The 20,059-nt window shown below is 50.6% G+C and overlaps 1 protein-coding gene across 3 annotated transcripts in view; it reads left to right on the top strand.

Annotated features, from left to right (window-relative positions):
- Positions 1-20,059, top strand: part of NOS1AP (nitric oxide synthase 1 adaptor protein) — a 140,105-nt gene that overhangs the window by 96,447 nt on the left and 23,599 nt on the right. For 2 of the 3 annotated variants that reach the window (XM_019530725.1, XM_019530727.1), the window contains exons 4-10: positions 4,091-4,164; positions 7,131-7,239; positions 8,498-8,639; positions 10,942-11,105; positions 14,609-14,776; positions 18,512-18,677; positions 19,719-19,868. In XM_019530725.1, coding sequence (XP_019386270.1) covers positions 4,091-4,164; positions 7,131-7,239; positions 8,498-8,639; positions 10,942-11,105; positions 14,609-14,776; positions 18,512-18,677; positions 19,719-19,868 — 973 coding nt within the window. The remainder of the gene's footprint in view (positions 1-4,090; positions 4,165-7,130; positions 7,240-8,497; positions 8,640-10,941; positions 11,106-14,608; positions 14,777-18,511; positions 18,678-19,718; positions 19,869-20,059) is intronic. The other variant, XM_019530726.1, reaches the window with a different exon arrangement.

Genomic DNA, 20,059 nt, shown 5'->3' with positions numbered 1-20,059 from the left:
GCCCTTCCCTCCCCTTGCAACTTCCACCACAACAGACTTACCAGCTGCACACAGCTCTACAAGCCGCCAGGCTGTGCTCCTCGTTGCCTGTGTGCTGTGCAGAGACTGCGTGCATGCACGGGCATTTATTGTCCAAATTATCGGCCACATCAGGCCAATTTCTGATATAGTCAATTTTCTTTATATCGGTGCTGGTTTAATATCGGACTGATGTATTGGTGGGAGTGGCAAGGGTTTTGCAGTCAAAAGTAAGCCCACCTGCCTGTCGAGCTCTGGGCTGAGTCTCTGGGTCTTCAGGGCCTGTATGTGGGGTGAGGTGGGGCTTACATTTAGATATAATACAGAGAGGGACAGCAGCAAATGGTTTCAAATGGCAAGCCCGACCATATCCCACTGCACTCGATGGCAGCTTCTGGTTGCTCTGCAGCTGCTTAAACAAGGAAACAGGAGTGAGAGTTTGACCTTCTTGTTGGGGTGATCATAGCCCTGAGTTTGCCCCATGGATGGTTTCTCCTCTGTTTTAGAGTGGTCATGAACCTACTTTTCACTCTCTGTATTTGAAGTTTTCTGAACTGGCTCACTGGAAGCTGTGAGCATGGTTACAAGCATTAGGCTTTCATTTTGTTGAGCATGGTTCTCACATCTCAGTACAGATACCCATCTGCTATTTTATGTGAAACTGGTGGGATCCCAGCATGGCACCAATAGCAGCAGAGACCCCTATGCATGAGGTTGTCCCATCTTCCGTGGACACCTCAGCTAGTGCAATGACCAAGCCGATGGCTCAGAGTTGCACAACTTCATCCTAGCGCTACTGTTGTCACCCTCTGAATTCATGGAGTGGAATTAAAAGTCATTTTATTTGGGGCCCATTTTGTTTGGATCTAGGGATGCCTCACATTATTATTCTTCATAAAAGTCCCTCCTCTGTGCTGAGCAGGGCATGTGCCCAGAAAGCTGGGGGTGTCTCATCCTTTCCAGCACATCCAATCAAACTGGAATGCCGTGGCATTCCACCCAGACTGGATCAGGGGCTGGGCACAGATGTCATTTTTCTCTCTCTTCCTCAGGTTCCCTAATTAATCCCTTGCCACCTGTTTTGCTGTGTTGCAGTAGAAGCATCCAAAATAAGGGCCAGGTTCTGCAACCCTCATGCACCCTGAGCAGGACCATACTCCTTGCATAGTTCTGCTGAGCTGAGGGATGCTACTCGTGGAGTATGGGAGGTAGAACTGGGCCCCACTCTGTAGCTGCTCTCACCTTAGTTCTGTTAATTCCCTCTCCTTAACACTGCAATCAGCAGCACTTCTGTGACTTCAGCTATGGAAGTTACCATCTGCAGTGTCTGCTGTATAGTGTTGTTGTGGGGCTACAGGAGGCTGTTAAAACTGCTGCCTTTCCCCCCTACACAAGGCCAATGTTCAGGGAATTGGGTGTTGCACCTATTAGCCCAAGTGGGAAGTGCTGTGGGGTCCTCCAGGATGGAATGATTGTGTAGCTGCCTCATCACTGTCATGATCTGGTACCAACCACCCTGTGATAGAAAAAAGAAAGGGCTGTTTCTCCAGCCAGTGGCCCAGACAGGATCATGGCTATAGGTGTGCTCAGTCTGCTGTGCTCCATCTCTAGAGTGCTCTGCCACCTGGAATTCCACAGTGATAATTGACATTTAATGGTGATGAGAAAGCAAGTTAAAATTAAACCTGCCCATTACCCTCTTTTTTTTTGCATGACAACCTCATAGGGCAGAGGTCACCTTTTCCTAGCCCCCATGCTGTGTCCCTTCCCCAGCTGGACAGTGATCATTGAGAACAGGAGTGCTTAAGTCTGAAGCATCCCATAGGATGATATCACTCTCAGGGTGACCCTCAGCAAAGCCCTGGAGGGTGGTGGGGGTCTGTGTGTGCAATCTTTGCTACTGCTTCCAGCTGTACATGGAAAGGGGCCTCTCTGCAGGGAAGATCCTTGTGCCAGTGGCTCAGAATTTGAGATGGAAAGAAAATAAACTGGGAAGCATGGGCACTGCCTTGAGTGGTGCAGGTTCAGCCCATCCTGCATAGCCATGGCTGAGGCAGGTAGTACCTTGGGGACCTTATCTGGCAATTGGAGATCCTCACCTGGAGATCCTCACTTCCAGATGTCTTACGGCCTTGTACCACAGCTGCATCCCCTGAATGGCAGGTTTGGAGCAGACTCCCTGCAGACCTACCGGGCACTGGAGAGCTAGACTATGTCTCCTCTGCACAAGCCAGCAGCATCCTCCCCTAGCAAAGGGCTGGAAACATCTCTGGCATTACTGCCATGTCAGAGGAGGTGCACATCTTTGTTCTCTACAACAGCGGGACGCTAATATGTGATGGGAATACAGATGAATGATGATAAAGAAATCTGACACAGCCTGTTGGTAAAAGCAAAGATATTCTCCATACTGATCAGGACTTTGTAGTCTAGAGGAGAGGAGGCTGAGAGAGGATTTGACATTAGACTTAAAAAAAATGTTATAAAATGGTGATCAGTTGTCCTCAATGTCTTTGACAAGACAGGACAAGCAATAAAAGGTTTAAATTGTAGCAGGGATGATCTAGGCTAGACATGAGGAGAAACCTTTTGACGAGGAGAATAGTGAAGCCTTGCAAATAGGTTGCACAGTCTTCATCACTGGAAGTTACTAAGTCCAGGTTAGGTAAGCATTAGTTCGAGAGGATATAGACCAAGCTGCACAGGCGTGTTGGTGCATCCCCAGTTCCACAGGATTAGTCTTCCTCACAGCCTGAATAAGGCTAACTTAGAAGGTTACTTTGGGATAGTTGGGGGGCTGTAACTTAGGGGCATGGGCAGAGCTGTAGGTGTGTGGAGCCCAGGGCTAAATCAGTTCAGAAGTTGGGTGCATCAGCAGAGCTGGATGCTGGCAGCTGGCCCAGTGACCTGCCTGGCTCTCAGAAGCATGATCAGCCTCTCAGTTCTATAAGCACTAATATTTATCATTTCCCACCCCTCCTCCCTGCCTTTGGATTGCCTCTGAAAGACCTAATGGGCTTTGGGGGCCAGACTGGGCCCCAGGGATGCTCACAACTCCTGAGGTGCTGGCCACAAGAGGGCAAGGAACAGAGTAGGGGAGAACAATAAATTGCTGAGCAGGACAAGAGCACTGCCGAGGGGATAATGAGTCTGGCAACCATTCAAATGCTGTGTAGAAGGGCAAATGAAGATCAAAGGCGAGAGGAAGGCAGGATGGAGAGGGTGGTCGGTAATTGGGCATAAAGGTTGGGCTGCTCTGAAAGGTCAGTCCCTGCGGGTGTCTGCCAGACAGCGGACAGTCCAGCCCTCTGTTAATCTGCTGAGCAGGCTAAGAGCAGCCAGCTCTAAATTAACCCTGTCACCAACTACTTGAGGGAAAGATCTTGCTTCAGCAAAAATGTTTTCTGCCATTTCTGTCTCTCTTGGCCACCTTAAGCAAGGGGATAAGAACACTGGGGACTCCAGAGGGGAAGAAGGCTAGGAGGGCCTGAGCAGGTGATGAGCTTTGTGCTGGGCATTGACATCTGCTAGGAGCAAGGTTGAGAACCATTGAACTCATTTCACTGGTGGCCAGTGCTGTTAGTTGGAGCAGTGATCCAGACCACGCAGCCTTGCATACTATATCCTCCAACAGGATGCCCTGGGTCAGAGGCATAGTCAGAGAGACGGATGGTTTACCCCCTCCCTTGTCCATGTCCTGCCTCGCAGCACAGTCTGATCACTAGGTCCTCTTTGTCTAACTGCCTTGCTCCAGGGATTCTGTGGAAGGAACTAATCCGTCTCTGAGGCTGCCCCAGGGATAAGTTGGGGCTTGAGTGCCCTGTCTCAGCAGATGCCTGGTTCTGCAGTGGCACCTCCTGCCTGCTTGCCTCTCAGTTCCCTGGGGGAGTGAATTGTGTACTCCCATTGACTTTTTGATGTAATCCCATTAGTCTCAGGCTGTTTCTGCCTGTGTATCCTTCCTGGCACCCAGGAAGGGTGGCCCTGGCAGGGGGGATGGTGTGGCTTTGAAGTCCACTTCCTGGACCTTTGGAATTTGTGGGCCTTTGGACAACATCTAACTTATTTACAGCTTCATTCCTTGCAGAAAAAAGAGTGGACCTGGGATGAGAGCAAGATGTTGGTGATGCACGATCCTATCTACAGGTAGGGCCATCTGCAGGTGGCAAGAAGTTCCAGCGAGCTCTGACATGCATCCTTCAGTGACCATGGGGGCGGGCAGATCCTGTGTGCTCTGACATGTAGTTGATACAATGCCCTGGGCACAGGAAGTAGGGCTGGGACTGACACACAGGCCACCTAGCAATCTGGGGCTTGCAACTCTCACGAATTCTGACAGGCTGCCCACCCAGTGACCTGGTGGCATGCAGCTGCCCTGAGCCTTGCCCTGCAGCTCATGGGAGCCTCATACATAGAACTCAGTGGAGTATTCTTCTGTGTGCAAAACCTGGATGTTCAGAAGCCAGTTTCCCCAGCAGAACTGCCTCCCTTGCAGGTCTAGCAACACTGCCTCTCAATTCTCTGTTAGGGCAAGAGAGAACTTGCTCCCAGCTCCCGCTGGGTTGCCAGGAGACTGTATTTTAGTCCAGCCATGTATTTGTGAGCAGTACATAGTCTGCTCCATCTGGGCCTCCCAATCCATGATCCCTGGGCTATAAGTCTTCTTGCATCATATCAGCACAGAGGGATGTGAAGGCAGAACCAGCAGTTACAGGGCCCAGTTATGGGAGTCCTGCTGAGCCAGCAGAAAGGCTTGCTTGTGTCTTGGCTGCAGGGTCCAGTCTGTCTCACTAAAAAGCTTCTTAAGTGTCCAGTCCAGTCCCTCCCTATGAAGTTGTTCTCAGATCCAGAGTCCTCTGAAGAGGGGACGGGGTTTCAGATGCCCCTTCTAGACACTGTTGGCTGCATTCTCTTGGTATGTTGTGACACCACTGCCCATCTGAACCCAAGAAGACATTTCATTTTCTGAGCTGCAGATGAAAGGTATTGGTCAGCAAACAATTTGTCTATCCATGGCATTATTGGCTTTTTGCTATGGGTGGAGAGAGGGGAATCTTGGCAGCTTCTTTGCAAAGCAAGGCTGTGCAGAGCACACCCCTCTGCAGGGTGCACTCGTATACCCTGAACACCTAGTCAATGCCAGCACATGGCATCCATCCCGTCCCAGCTCCTACCCTGTGTGACACTGTTCTGGAGACTACTGAGCCCAGAGCATGACAGCAAGGGCAAATGGGAACTTCCCCCCACAGCAAGGCTAACTTGGTTTTTGGATCGGTACAGAGCCCAAGGAAAGGACTCGCCTCCCAAGTTTCTAGCAGAATCCCATTGTCTCTGGTCAGAGCCAAAGAGTGAGTGGGAAGGGTGAGAGCCTGTGAGCTCCAAGCCTCGCATTCACTTCTCAGGACTGGCTGCCAGCAGTCTGCCCCTTCAGGAGAAGGAGGCCTTGCTTGGGTCACGTCAGGGCAGACCCACTCCCACTCCCTGGCAGCTGGATTGGAGCCAGGCATTGCTAAACCCCTTTTAATGAGCCCAGTTAAGAGAGGGAGAACTGCTTTTCTGTGCCAGGATTAGCTGCCCTCTGTTCCCCCTCCAGACCTGTCAGGGAATCTGAGCAGCATGTGACCCCAGCGGGTCTTCGCCTCTCAGGAGCCTGACCAGCCTGGTGGAGCAGCTCAGTCATGGAGCTTCTGGCCATGCTGGAGCCTTTAGGAGTGACTGAAGAAAGGGGATGCCCTGCAAGTCTCCTGGTTTTCTCACATCCCCTCTCACAAACTCCACCAGTTACCGTGCACAAGGCCACTCTCAGGTAGAGCAGTTAAAGTGCCAGCTCATGGGTAGTCAGCTACCTTGGGGAACCTCCTGAAACATCCAGGTCCCGTGCCCACCTGCTAACCCCGTGGGGTTCTTTACCACTGACTCTGCCCACACTGGGAGCTCTGAGTGGGGAGAGAGGACTGAAACAGCAGAAGAGCTGCAGATCACGTCTTGCCCTGAGGGGCATGGATAGATTAGGCTGTCTGTGTGTGAGGGGGCAGAACATGAGCGTTGAGGAGAGCTGGTATCCAGAGCAAAGACCTACAGCAGCCATTCTCTTCTCACTCTAAAGGGTCTGTGGTGTCCTGTGGGGAGGATTCACAAGTGGGGCCCCTGTCGCACCTCACTGTGACATTGGTATGGAAATAGAGCAGCCCTGCTTCTGCCTTGCTCCCAACACTTCCGTTTGCCACACCAGCAGGGAGCGCTGTCTGTGCAAAGGGGAGGGGTCTGTGGGATAGGCTGGGACTAATGGGCAGGCCAGGCCTTAGGCTGTCTATAGCAATGAAATTCCAGTTTGCAAGAAACATCCAGGCTTCAGAATGTGTTTCCTTAGGCAGTGGCACAGGACCAAAACCTCTTGAAGGGCATCACAGGGAGAAAGAAACAGACAATCGGCCCCCTCCACCCCATCCTTCCTCCATGGAATAGGCATACGCACTTGAGGTGTGCTGTGACCTGAGTTCAAATCCCTGCCATAAAGAAGAGCAGGCAGTTAAAACTGGGTCTCCCACAGCCCAGGTAATGCCTTCATCAGTGGATTGTAGCATATTTCTGTCTGGGTTATTGCATTTGCAGTTGTGAAAAAGCTCTTCTAGGAGAACTTGAAGAGCACTTGTCTGGGATGTGGCGGAGCCAGGGTCACTTCTCTCTTCTGTCTGATTCTCTGGTCTGATGAATGTTTAATAAATACTTGCTCTGCTGAGCTGGTGTCCTCCAGCCTCCCCTGTCTGCATCCTAACCACTGGGATGCTGCCTGTTCTACTGGAGTAATACCTGTACCCTTGCCCTCACCCTCATTTTGATGAGACATTTCATCGTAGAACTGAGACACTTTCCACAGAAATGTTTTGGTGTCAATCATTATTTCTAGTCCCCCCGAAACAACTTCCATTGAAAAAAGTGCCCAGCTGGCTTAGCCTGCGACCCACTATAGAGCAGTGCACATGCTGAGCCGTCTGTTATGCTGTGTGTCTCCCAGCACCTCATTCCATGTCTGGTGAGCTAGTAGGTGAGGCCTTTCCAGTCTTCCTCTTGTATACTCATCCTCACCTCAGCCCACCCTGATGACCTTGCAGGATATTTTACGTGTCCCATGACTCCCAGGACCTGAAGATCTTCAGCTACATTGCCAGGGATGGCTCCAGCAACATCTTCAGGTGCAATGTCTTCAAGTCCAAGAAGAAGGTAAGCATGGCCAGGCAGTTGGGTTTCCTGACATGCTGCTGGACAGGAGTAGTAGGCTGGGGCTGGGTGAAGCTGCCTGCTGACTCAGATGCACCATATCACAGGCAGCACTATCCTGAACCTGGTGAATGTCTGCTTCTTGGAGATCCCCAGAGCTACAAGATTCTCCCTTGTGGCCTCCCCTTCTAGCCAGAGATGAGGTGGAACATCTAGCACCCGGATGCTCATTTCACCTCTGGGCATCAGTAATGCCCAGGAGCACTGAGTTAGCACAAATCCAAAGGCTAGTACCTAGGCCTTTCCTCCATGAGCCATCAACAAAGGTGCTGCACCCAGCCTCCTAGAGCTATTCCCATGCTGTCCATGTACAACCAGGGCTTGTCACTACAATAGAAGTATTGCAGCTGTTGTGCCCTAGAGACCTCCCATGGCCTTGTCAATGCTTCCCTCCCCACTGCCAATGTGTCACAGTGACTCCAATATAGGAGAACATTGGTCCTAACAGGAACAGTAGGTTGTTGGCTTTGCTGAGGGATCCACCTTTCTCCATTAATCCACTGAGGAGGTTGGCTAAACTTGCTGCTCTGGACTTGGTTCCCCTTAGGTGAAAGTGAAGAAGTGCATGAAGTTCCCCTAGAGTGGGACGTTAGTGCCCTAGGATGCTGCTTTCAGACACCTGTGGTCAGCACTTCATTTGTCCCTTTGTGGTCAGCTGGGAAAAGATCCTTCCCCAGAGAATACCACCACCTCCCCACAGCTAGACCTCTACCCTGGGCATAAGTATGTATGAACCCTAAATGGAAGAGGGCAGAGAGCAGTGGCTCTCCGAGTTAAGAGGGTATCCTGTGAGGCCACCCTGAGACTGGCAGTCAGCAGGGAAAGCCATTGAGGATTCACACAGGGTACAAAGAGACCCAGAGTTTACGAAGCAACCCCATGAGAGAGCTCAGCTGGGTAGAGCTGCGTGAAGGCATAAGCTGGTCAAGCACTAAGGACCAGAGTTCTTCCCTTCTGCTGAGGAGCTGTGGGGTGCCTGGGAACACAGCCCCTTTTACAGCCTGGGGCCAGGCTTTGCCTGTATAAGGCCGTAGCAATTAATGCCTTGCAAGTCGCTGTGCCCTTCCTTTGGGAGCACCAGCAACCAGCCATGAAGCTTACTATGTCATGGGGCTGTTACAGTGGTGTGAGAAGTGTGTCTATTTGCTGTCGACCCCTGTGATGGTGACGTTTCTGCTCTATCTCCCTCCAACCCTCCCAGAGCCAGGCCATGCGCATTGTCCGGACAGTGGGGCAGGCCTTCGAGGTGTGCCACAAGCTGAGTCTGCAGCACACCCAGCAGAATGCAGATGGGCAGGAGGACGGCGACAGTGACAGGAATGGTGATGATGTGAGCATCTCAGGTATGTTGCATTGATAGCTGCCAGGACAGGGCCCAAGGGAGGGACTGTGTGCTCAGCACGGCAAGCAAAAGTCCCCAAACCTCTCAGTGAGGCATATGTACAGGAAGTCCGCTGTTAGCTGCGAGCTATAGTCCCTTTAGGCACAGTGTGCAGGTGCAGATTGTCAATGGCCAACAGGCAGAGACAAACTGTAGAGCCTTGGGCTTGCAACAGAATTTGTCCCCAGTTACAAGAGAGCAGGGTCTTACCCATATCTCCACTCCCTGAGAAGATGTGGGCTCAGACTGGGACTTCTTCCAGTGAGTGGCCTTTGGCTCCATCCTTGTGGTTGTTGTCCCTTTGCTGGGATCCCATTGGCAGCATTCTGGATCCTGGCCACCTCTCCCTGGCTCAGGTGCACAGACCACACCACTATGTACTCCCTGCAGAGGGAACACTTCATAGCAACAGCTGCTGGCCCCAAATACAGCCCTTCCTCCAAGGCTTTTTCTTAGTTAAGTCCCTGCTCATTGTTGCAATTAACAGGGAATAGGTAGCTCAAAAGTCAGCAGGCTTCCAGGACTCTTGTCAGTCAGTCCCAGGACTAACTCTTTGAGCCGGTTCCAGGAGAGTGAGGTAGCACAGATTCATGGAGTTAAATTGCAGGCTGTGCCAGGGGAGAAGGTGCATGTACAGACAGAGTGCTTGTGGTGTGGTGGAAGGAGTCTTTGAATGAAGGGTTGTCTGTCCTCTCCTGTAGGGTGGACAGAGATGACATCGACTGGATTTTGGGGTGTGCCATGGGGCAGGACTGAGGGGCATCAGTACTAGTGTATAAGGAGCCTGGGACTGGGCAAAACTAAGTGGTACGACTTGGGGCTTGGGATGGCACGCGTTTGCACCATAGGGAAAGGGATCCCAGTGCTGGGGTGATAAGGCAGGGAACATGGCCTAGTGCTTTAACAAGGTCATGCAGGAGGCTGTGACAAAAGCAGTTAGTGTATCCCTTCCATAGGTTTAAGTCCCCTGAGTATCTATGAACCCCACATTGTTTGTTAAACTTTTGGGCTGCAAGTGCTTCTAGTAATCAAAGCTCAGAGCTGGGAAGCCCCCAGCTCAGGGCTACCAAGCTGTTTTCCCAAGGAGAATTCCAAATGAAACTGAGGTCTGTATTCCCTCAACTGGACAAAGAGCACAGCACATCAAAATTTTCTCTGCTTAATATTCCATTACAGAGGCTCAGACGATATGCAAGACCCCCGGTTCCCTGTTTCTGTCATTCTTTTTGCTTCCTAGGACTTACTTCTCAACTGAGAGTCACATCCTGTAGTATAGTTTCAGAGGTATGTCCTGTGAGATGTACGGGGTGGGTCACACCCCTCACCACATCCAGTATTGCCAACTCTCATGACTTTTGGCATTGTCCTTAAAGTGTACGCTTTGGGAATGTGAAAAACTTAGCTCTTTCTTTTATATATATTTTTATTTATATAAAAAGAATATTTATATATAAAAGAAAGAGCTAAGTTTTTCACATTCCCAAAGCGTACACTTTAAGAACAATGCCAAAAATCATGAGTTGGCAACAGTGCACATCTGACAGTCAAAGGCCATGCGTGTACAGTATCAGGTCCTTCACACCATTCCACAAAGGGGTTAGTTGCGTCAGCTGGTGTTTTTACTAGACTGACAAGCTGCCAACTGAAAACCGTAGCCAGTGCTGGCTCCTCCCCTTGTGATAGCCAGAGCCCCAGGTTGTCTGCAAGCCTGTGACCCTTAGTTCTTGCATTGTGTGAGAGAGTAAATAATAAATCACTATTTACTTTTTCTTTGCCATTTAGTATTTTGTAAACCTTTCTCATGTCCTCCCTCAAACATCTCTTTTTTAAAACTGAATAGGCCAAGCCTTGTTAGTCTTTTCTCATATGGGAGCCCCTCCATACCCCTGATCATCCTTGTTGCCCTTCTCTGTACCTTCTCTAGTTCTCTTATGTCCTTTTTTGAGGTGTGGGGACCAAAACTGGGCACAGTACTCAAGGTGTGGGCACACCATGGATTTATAAAGGGACATCTTCCCCCAGGCTATAAGGAGAGTGTTGGGCATTTCTGGTATATACATGTGCATAAGGTGTATCAAAGAAGCCAGCTCTGGATGAGTCACATGGACTACATAACACATGGCAGGAGTGCAAGTGCTTCTCCTGCCAGGAGGAGCAGGCCTTGTCCTTACCCTGGAGAGCAAGGAGGGGAACTGTGCCTAGCAGAGCTGGTTTTTCCTCAAGGAAGATTGCACCATGACCCTGCCATTGATGTTTCTTCCTAGTCTGCCATGCGCCTGGAGCTGAGAAGGCAGCTGTTGCTGCAGAGGAGACTGATATTGATGCAGTGGAAATCCCAGTGAAAGGGAGCGACATCCTGGAGTTCAGCCGTGGGGTGACGGACCTCGATGCAGTGGGGAAAGATGCAAACTCCTATCTGGATGCCAAGGTACCCAAGTACTCAGCCATGCCTAAAGCAGCTGGGCCATAAACTCCTGATGCAGAACACAGTCCCACAGGATGATGTGAATTTGGGATTGTTCTCAGTGCATTGCTTGTTGCTTCTGGGACTGGTATCTGGCATGGAGGTGCCATGTTCTCTCACTACAGCAGCTCCTGTTTCCTTCCTCTGGGATTTTCACTAGATGGCCCTGGCTTAGAGAGACCTCGTATGACCTTTGGTCCCAGGTCCACTGTGGTTTTTTCACTGCTGTTCAGGTGAGGGATAGAGCTTCCTGGTGTCTGGAGACTGGGGCCCATGGGCAGACATGCCTGAACTCCACAGGCAGATATGCTTATTTCTTGCCACCTCACTAGAACCAGAAAGCAAATAACTGCCTGTAAGCCCAGCCCGCCTCCTTGTCCTGTGACTCTGCCATTTGGTAGACCCCATGGCAGGGCAGGGATCATCCCCGTGGCTCTACAGCCAGAATGTGGATGGGATGCCCAGTCAAAGGGTTCCCAAATGGAGGTGCTTGCCTGGGGTTCTATCCTGGGAGACCTCCAGACAGTGCACACTGAGCCTCTCCCACTCACTGGATGCATCTGCACGAGATGCTAATTGTGCAGTAGCCTAATAACACTGCACAGTAGCATGCTGGGCAGTAGTGCTAGTTACTGCACATTGATTTAGTACTTAGTTATCCAAGTGCTAAACTTAATGCACAGTAACTACAGCACATTAATTAATGTGTAGACACACCCACTGTGGCTGAGGATATTGTGACTCCTGGAAGACCGGGGGGGACAGAGGGGAGCTTGTGCCTCTGCAGCACCCAGGAGTGGAGGAGCAAGAATGCTCATCCAATTCAACACACTAGGGCACCATGTTGTCTGTCCCTGCAGTTCCACAAGCTAACAATCCTGCAGATAGAGCCCTTGCTTGCTTGGGGTGGGATGAAGTTTCACCTCACCCACAGGACCAGGAGAGATTGCAGAGCTCACAGTGTTATTTGGTCTCACCCCTCTGCCTTGGAGTGGCTTTCCCTGAAGCCAGAAGGGCTTTGCTGCCTTGGGCCCATGGGTGATCCTGGAAGAGACTGGGATTTTGGTTCACAAATGAGCATGTGCATTTGTGGGTAGTCAGTTGTGGATAACTTATGGCTGCCTGTAGAGTTGGAGTTGGTGCTCCCTTCCCTGTCTGTGTACTCTTGGGACTCCTGGCAGAGGTATGGGCAGGGCTATACCATGACCAGTGGCATTAACAGTCTGACCCTCTGGCCCTGTGTCATTCCCTGTTCACATAGCCCTTTCATCACATGGAGTGGAAGCCTCTTCCAGAGCAAGTACAGCACAGCTTGAGGCAGGGAGGAGGGAGGTACATGGAGTGAGTGAGCAAGCTGTGGAGGTCAGCGTTCATGCTACAGAGTTTCCGCTGCTCCCAGATCAAAGCCATCACTTCAGCTCATTTGTTTCTGAGATGCCCTAATGAAGTTCTGAAATAATTTGCCTTTGGTGAGTGGGTCTGGGCTTGGAGCCATTACAGTTTTTTTTGACCAAAACCCCCCCCCCACAAAAACCAAACTTCCAGCTCCTTGGTCCAAATGGAAATTTCCACTGAAAGGGCCTACTTTTGAATTACCGTTTTCTACAGAATGTTTTTGGGTTTTGTCAAAAACTACAAACTTTACTTCTGGGGTTTTAATCTCTTTTGGCAAAACCATGTTTTTAAATAGTGTTGGGAGGGCTCAGTGGAAACCTACAAAAATCAAAGAAACATATTGATGAAAGAGCCACTTTATTTTTAATTTTCATTGATTTCCCCCCTTCCTCCCCCCCCCCCAAAAAAAAGGGGGAAAAAAAGCCTTTTGCCCCTCCATCAGGTATCACAAGAAAGTCTCTGCTTGGCCTTTGTGAGTGTCTTTCATCCTTGTTTAGCCCAGGTTTCCCCTGGTTTCCTTGAATTCAAGGACCAAGTGGGAGCCAGCTGGGGTGTTTCTGGAATCCAATCTGAGTTGCCAGCAAGTTGTTTTGCCCTTTAACTGTTGTCAGTGCTTCCAGAATAATGAGGTTGCCTGTTAAATCAGCACTTTGATGCCAGCTGAATCTCTGTGGGACCATATCCGGGAAGGGAGAATTGCCCAAGGGGTCTGTGAGAATAGGGACTTACTGGAGGTCTGATTAATTCTAGACCAGTGCTTCAGCTCCTTCCAGGTTGGCAGTCCCTGTGGCTGCCATGCTGTGCCTATATTCTGGCTGGTAAATCCCATCCTAGCTACAAGCCAACAAGCCTTTCCATGACAAAATGAGGTTGGTCCGTGGCAGGTCTTCTGGGATGTCCCCAGCTTGATTGTAATGCATGATGCTGACAAAACAGTTCTAGAAGTAAAACCTGGCAGAGCCTCTCCTTCTGCCATGGCATCCACAAGAAGAAGCTGAGAAAAATGACTCTGCCTCGTCAAGCAAAGGGTTTTGGCTGGGCATCTCAGGTGTTGGAAAATGTGGACAGCTTTCCACCAGCCCAGCAGAATGTGTGGCAATGTGGAGCCCTGCTCTGTGGAAAAGCAGGCCGCAGTCCATCAGCTTGGGCATATTGGGCTGCGCAGTTGTCCAGACCTGCCTGGTAGGAGTCAGTGCCTAGGTAGAAGGAAATATTGGTGATAGCACAGTCTTGGTCCAGAGGTCCTGACTCTTGGGCCTGTTCAACCACTGAGTATGAGTCCTACCCAGAAAACCAACAGGTGGCTTAGAAGAGACCTGGACCCCTAGAGCAGACCACCCCTGCTTACCTGCCTGCTATGCCTCAGGACAGTCAATGGGTGCGTGAGAGGGAAGGCTTTGGGCTCTGTCTCTCACTAGGTGAACTTGGAGCACTGTAGCCAGGTTAGAGACCAGAAGCCTTGACTGAGAAAGGGCAGTGAAAGGGAACCTGATTTGCTTAGATGTAAATTACACCGTTGTGTACAGGGAAGGTGTTTGCTTACAATGCAGAAGATCTGTGGTATGAATGGGATTAAAAACTATGCTAATTACAGCTAACTGTGCTCACAGGCATAGTGAGGGCTGTGGGAATCCAACAATGCTTTGGAAGTTAAGTGACCTGTAAATGTTCCCTCTTAGGAGCATTACTGGATGTCCTTGCTGGACTCCCAAGTACCTGGAGTGCTAATTTTTACCATAACTAATGTACAGAGAAGTAGCACCAAGGAAACTCACTGATAGACCCCGTTATGCTGGGTGCTGCACAACTACACAACAAAGAGACAGTCCCTGCCCCACAGACAGACAGAAGAGCAACAGTGGACACTGGACAGTGGTCTCAGCACACCAGGTGCCTTCCTGCTGTCTACTCAGTTGACCTAATAAAAAAATATCACATCTAACCAAAGAACTTTGCCTGCCTATGTCCTTAAACCAACACAGCTACAACCAAAAACTCAGCTTCCTGCTGCCAGGCAGTCAGGGAACACCCTTTGCCCTGACTCATGTTTTCATTTCCTCTGTATTTTTCAGGGCTCCTTGCACCAGGAGAGCATCCTGACTGCATCACCCAAGATGCTGCTCCCCTCCTCTGCCCAGCTGCCTGACCTGGGGACACCCCTGTCTGCCCACCACCAGATGCAGCTTCTCCAGCAGCTCCTGCAGCAACAGCAGCAACAGACACAAGTGGCTGTGGCTCAGGTTCGCCCCTCTCTATTTGTGGCCTTATGATTATTAGGTGGGACCCAGGAGTATGCAGATGCCTTGCAGGGGCATTTTAGAAGCAGGAGGCTTGGGAAGGATCAGGGAGATGGCTTGGGGATAAGTCAGAGGGTGGTGCAGCAGGCGGGCTGCATGTTGGACAAGCCTGGTTTAAATCCATCTTGGGCCTCACCTCTAACCCCAGTTTATCAGCCTTCTCCCTGAGCTGTGAATGCAACATCTGGACACAGCGATCACACCTGTCCCAAATAGAGAGGCAGTAGAACCTTCCTGCTCCTACTGCCAATTGCCCTGGCTTTCAGTAAATCCCAGGATGGATGGCATTGCCTCAATATCATGCTGGGAGTTCATGTCTAGCCGTTCATCAACCAGGACCCCGAAGTTCTTTGCAGAATCACTGCTTCCCAGGACAGAGTCCCCAGTCCTACAGATTTAGCCCAGATTGTTTGTTCATGGGGCTTTACATTCAGCCATATTACAGCACATCTTATTTGCTTGCTTCCTTGTTTATTAAACAATCCCAGTGGCTTTGTATCTCCTTCCCTCTCTTTATTTACCCCCTTTTCCAATCTCTTTGTCATGAATAAACCCTATCAGTACTTTCATGCTCTCTTCCAGGTCATGGCCAAAAATTTTAAATAGCATGGGACCAAAAACAACCCCCCTAGAAGACACACATCCACTCAGATGATTCCCCATCTGAATACCTATCAGCAAGCCACTTTTTAATTTATTTAATGCGTGCCATTTTAATTGTGTTTCATTCTAATCTATTAATCAAAATACGAGGCAGGATCGGACTTGATTCCTTTTAGGAGTTGAAGTATGTTCCCTTGTCACTCTTACCTTTGCCAGGCGGACCTGTAATCTCATCAGAAAAAGGCTACTGAGTACATGTGTCGGTATCTATTTTCTATGAAATCCCTGTACGGAATGGCTTTAATTATACTGAGCTCTTTTATTTCTTTATTAATCAAGTCCAGTGTCAGCCATTCCATTATTTTGCACAGGATCAATGTCAGGTGGATGGATCTATAATTACGCAGATCATCCTATAATTACCTGGGTTTGTAATTACAAGGATGTGAATGAAATGCCATTTGGATCTCACGTGGCCCCCTCCCCTGTCCCTGCCAGCTCTCTGCTGGAACAGGCCTTGTTCAGTTCCCCATCAGTGCTTCCAGTCTGGCTGGAGTGAACCGTATTTCTCTTCTCAGCATCCATGGAAAACACACTTTCCTGGCCTGAGGGGTTATAATTAACCAGCATTAGCTGGAAGTCAGGGAGCCTGACAGAACACTCTGGAGCCTCTCTGAAATTCCTCGCAGGAACCTCACTCTTAGGAAGTGTTTCCTAACACTGGGCTGTAAAGTTTCTCGCTTGGCAGTGACAGGAATTCTCATCTCCCCGCCTCTGAAGGGAGGATCCAGGCCTGTGCCCCCTATCCCATTCTCTATGAGAGTGATGCAGTTTGGGCACTGGTTGCTGCTTTTCCTCCCAGCCAGTGCTGGACATGATCTTGTGTCCTCTCCCTAGATGCCTGGCATGAAGATGGCCATCCCACTGAGAGAAAGGAAGATGTTTTCACCTCTGACACGCTTGACAATGAGACTTGGCACCCACTCAGCTTTTAATTGCTATTCTGTTACTGCTGGCATATCCCAGGGTTTTTGCTTCATCCACCCAGTGGTCAACACCCTCCAGAGGACTGTAATGTAGCTCCTCTTCTGGGCTGTAGAGGACAGCTATGCCAGCACTTACCTGGAGTGCGACAGATCTTGTGGCATGCCTTGACTCCCCATATAGGACTCCTTGCTGCAGATAGTGTGAAAAGAGAATGTAAGGTCCCATGTACCTCCCTGCCACTGGGCCAGTCAGGGTCTTCTGGGAGGAGTGACTGGACACTGCGTGGTGGAATGGGCGATGTGCTTACTGGCATTCTGTGCTGAATGGCAGCAAGGTCAGGAAGGGCCTCATGTTGTCCTGGCTTTCAGAGACCAGCATCTTCATGGCTGTCTCAGAATCCCTTCTGTTCCTTCTCTTGCTTGCTGGTCCCAGAGTAGATGATCAGTGAGCGTGTGGCAGAAGCTTCCCATTGCTGTATGGAGGAAGCACGGGGAGGAGGATGAAACCAAAGCTCTCTGGTTTGGTCTGGGTTTGGCCTGAGCTCCCATCTTGTAGTCTGTGCTTGGATATCCTATCTTCTGGCATCATTGTGTCAGGTAAACTGGGAGTGCTGGCTTCACTGTCCTTCTACTATGAAAAATCCTTGCTCTGGCCTGCCAAGAGCATAATGATCCTAACAGTCCATCAGGTGAGGGTGCCCAGGCACTGTGAAGTAGAGTAACGGATACCTGCCTGCTTTGAAGCTGCTCCAGGTAGCAAAGTAGTGCCAGTGGAGATTCATGCCATGTGCTCCAAAGAAGAGGTCTGTGCCAGAGGCACAGGAGGTTGTGGGCTGGGCAGGAGAAGCAAAGCTGTCTTTGGACCCTTGTCTGCCCTAGGGGCAGCAGCTCACAGCATTGTTAGTATAAGCAGACAAACCCAGTAGCTGTGCAGTGAGGGGACTTGCCCTTCCACCAGCACCTATTAGATCAACTTTCTAGGCCAAGGGTAGCCAACCTGCACCATGGGCAGTTTGTGTGTGGTACACAGCATATTGGGAAGGGAGCAGAAAGTACAGTGGCAGAAAGGGCAAGAAGGAGAAAACAAAGTGGCAGATTGAGCAGGGAGAGCAGGGAAGGAAGCAGAAGGCAGAGCAGCAGATTGGGTAGGGGAAACGGGATCAGAGAGGCATTCAAGGAGGGTTATTTGTGGCATACCAAGCAAATGTTGGACCCCACTGTTCTTGGCATTCTTGGTGTGTTGGTTTTTGTTAAATCCTAACTTGCCTGGCTCCCTTGTGCATGTGGCTGGCTACACCGGCCCTAGGGAATGTAGCACTTTGAGCCTCCAATAGGCAATCAGCTTGTGACAAGGGGATTCATCAATTTTTTCCACTCCCATGGTGTCCATGTGATGCTGTGTCCTTGTTCTGAGCCTGTCCTGGGGGAAGGAGGCAGCGGTTCACTGGCCTCACTCTCTGCCTGGGAAGCTGAGCGAGCTGGGTGCTGGGCTGTTGTCTTTGCTCACATCCAGAACAGGTGCTTTGGAAAAGCTTCTGCTTCTTTTTTGGGACAGCCAAGATGAGGCAGCTGTTCTGAGTAGGGGAAGTGGGTTTTGTGAAATAGATGCTGGTAGCTACACTGAGGTCAGTAAGCTCTTCCCCTACAGTTCACCACCCTGCAAACTCCGTCATTCCTGATGAGCCCTAGAAGGAAGAAATGGCTTGGAGAATTGTTTGACCTTGGGTGTTCTCTGAGGCATTGGAGCCCTATGGGACAGACTGCCTGTGTCATTCAGGTGCCAGGTTGCCTTGCCCAACCCTCTAGTTCAGAAAATTGCAAGTTGACTCTGATGCTCCCAGCTCCTAATGGCAAGGACCCGGACAAAGAACTGGGAAGTCTAAGCTCCTCAGAGAGCACCGAGCTGGAGGGCCTTGCAGATGTGGAGTTCCTGTAGGCTTAGAGGGGTGCAAACATGCAACTCTTTAGCACCCATTGGGAGTTCCGAGCTCCCAGTTCTCTGCTGAGGGCAGGTTGCATCCCTGGCTGTCTGGACAACAGGCAGCGCTCCCTGGCATAGTGCCCACTGCCTCTCCCTGTCTGTCCACAGGTTCATTTGCTGAAGGACCAGCTGGCCGCGGAGGCAGCAGCACGGCTAGAAGCCCAGGCTCGAGTGCACCAGCTCCTACTGCAGAACAAGGATTTGCTGCAGCATATCTCACTGCTGGTCAAGCAGGTGCAGGAGCTGGAGCTGAAGTTGTCAGGAAGCAACACCAGTAAGAGCTCCTTCCCTTCCTCCCTCCCAGCCACCAGCAAAAGTAATCCCAGTGCACAACATGGAGAGATCTGCTGTTGGTGCCTGTGAGGCATCACCAAGGTGCAGCACCTGCTGTGTCCTGGAGGATCCCAAGATCCCTGTCCCCGACCCCTGTCCTACTGCTGAGTTCCTGTTTTAGGGTTCCCCATCCCTCCCATTACAGGGGCCAAGATCCACCCATAAACATCAGCAGGAGGGTTCATTACAAAGCCCTGTCTGAGCATCTCCAGTGCTCTGCATCCCTGCTGTTGCCCATCAGCACACAACGTACATACTTTGTCTGAGCTCAGCCAGCCCCCAGGAAGGTCAGTGATAAGACTCTGGCTGGATTTGACGAGGCATGTTCAAGCCCTTAATGACCAGGCCAGTCTGATGTGAATGGGAGAGTATCACCACAATGATTAGTGTGTGTAGAGAAGCATTCTGAGTGTGATATATTTGGTGGGGATAGTTTATGTCTATGTAGCATGGGTGCTTGCATATAGTGTAGGAGTGCAGATGTGTAAAGAGTGTTTGTAGAGTGTTATGTATAGGTGGGTGTATAGGAGGGGGTTTGTGAATAGTTGCAGAGCGCAAGTGCATAATGGGTAAGTGTATAGGCTGCAGGGGCCTGAGGTGCAGGAGTGTATGTGTAAAGTGTGCATAGGAGTGCAGTGCATGGGGTGTTTGTGTGTAGAATGGGTGCTCAGGATGCAGCTTATAGGGTGGGAGTATCAAGGTGCAGATGCATAGGACTGCAGATGCTCAGTAAGTTTGTGTAGAAGGGTGCGAAGCACAAACTGTTTGTGGATACAGTGGGTGCATGCATGTAAGGTGGGAGACCAGTCCCTCACCCTGACTCCCTGAGACACCTGACACGGTAGAGAGATGAGTAGGAAGCTGTGGTGGGTGGATGAAGGGCTATGGTTTGTCAGCTGGGCTGGCAGACATGCCATGTTGGGGCAGTTGGCCATGCCCTGGGCTGATCCCACTGCTCTCTCAGCCTGCTTTTCTCTTGCAGTGGGCTCCCAAGACAGCCTGCTGGAGATTACCTTCCGCTCCAATGTTCTGCCTGTGCTCTGTGACCCCAGCACCCCGAAGCCTGAAGACATTCATCTGCCGCAGCTGAGCCATGGCTCTGACTTTCCCAGCGCCCTGGGCAGCCCCATAGGTAGGAGTGACTGCTTGGTGAAACTGGAGTGCTATCGCTTCCTGCCCAACTCCGTGCCTGCCCCACAGGAACAGGTCCTGGGCAGCCTGGAGCTCATCAAGTTCCGCGAGTCGGGCATTGCCTCGGAGTACGAGTCCAACACGGACGAGAGTGAGGAGCATGACTCGTGGTCCCAGGAGGAGCCACCACAC

The sequence above is a fragment of the Crocodylus porosus genome, unplaced genomic scaffold (genome assembly GCF_001723895.1).
Source record: "Crocodylus porosus isolate Cpor-Errol unplaced genomic scaffold, CroPor_comp1, whole genome shotgun sequence".
In the NCBI taxonomy this organism is placed as follows: domain Eukaryota; kingdom Metazoa; phylum Chordata; order Crocodylia; family Crocodylidae; genus Crocodylus; species Crocodylus porosus.
Note: the sequence above shows the minus strand (reverse complement) of the source record. Positions and strands in the feature narration are given on the sequence as shown.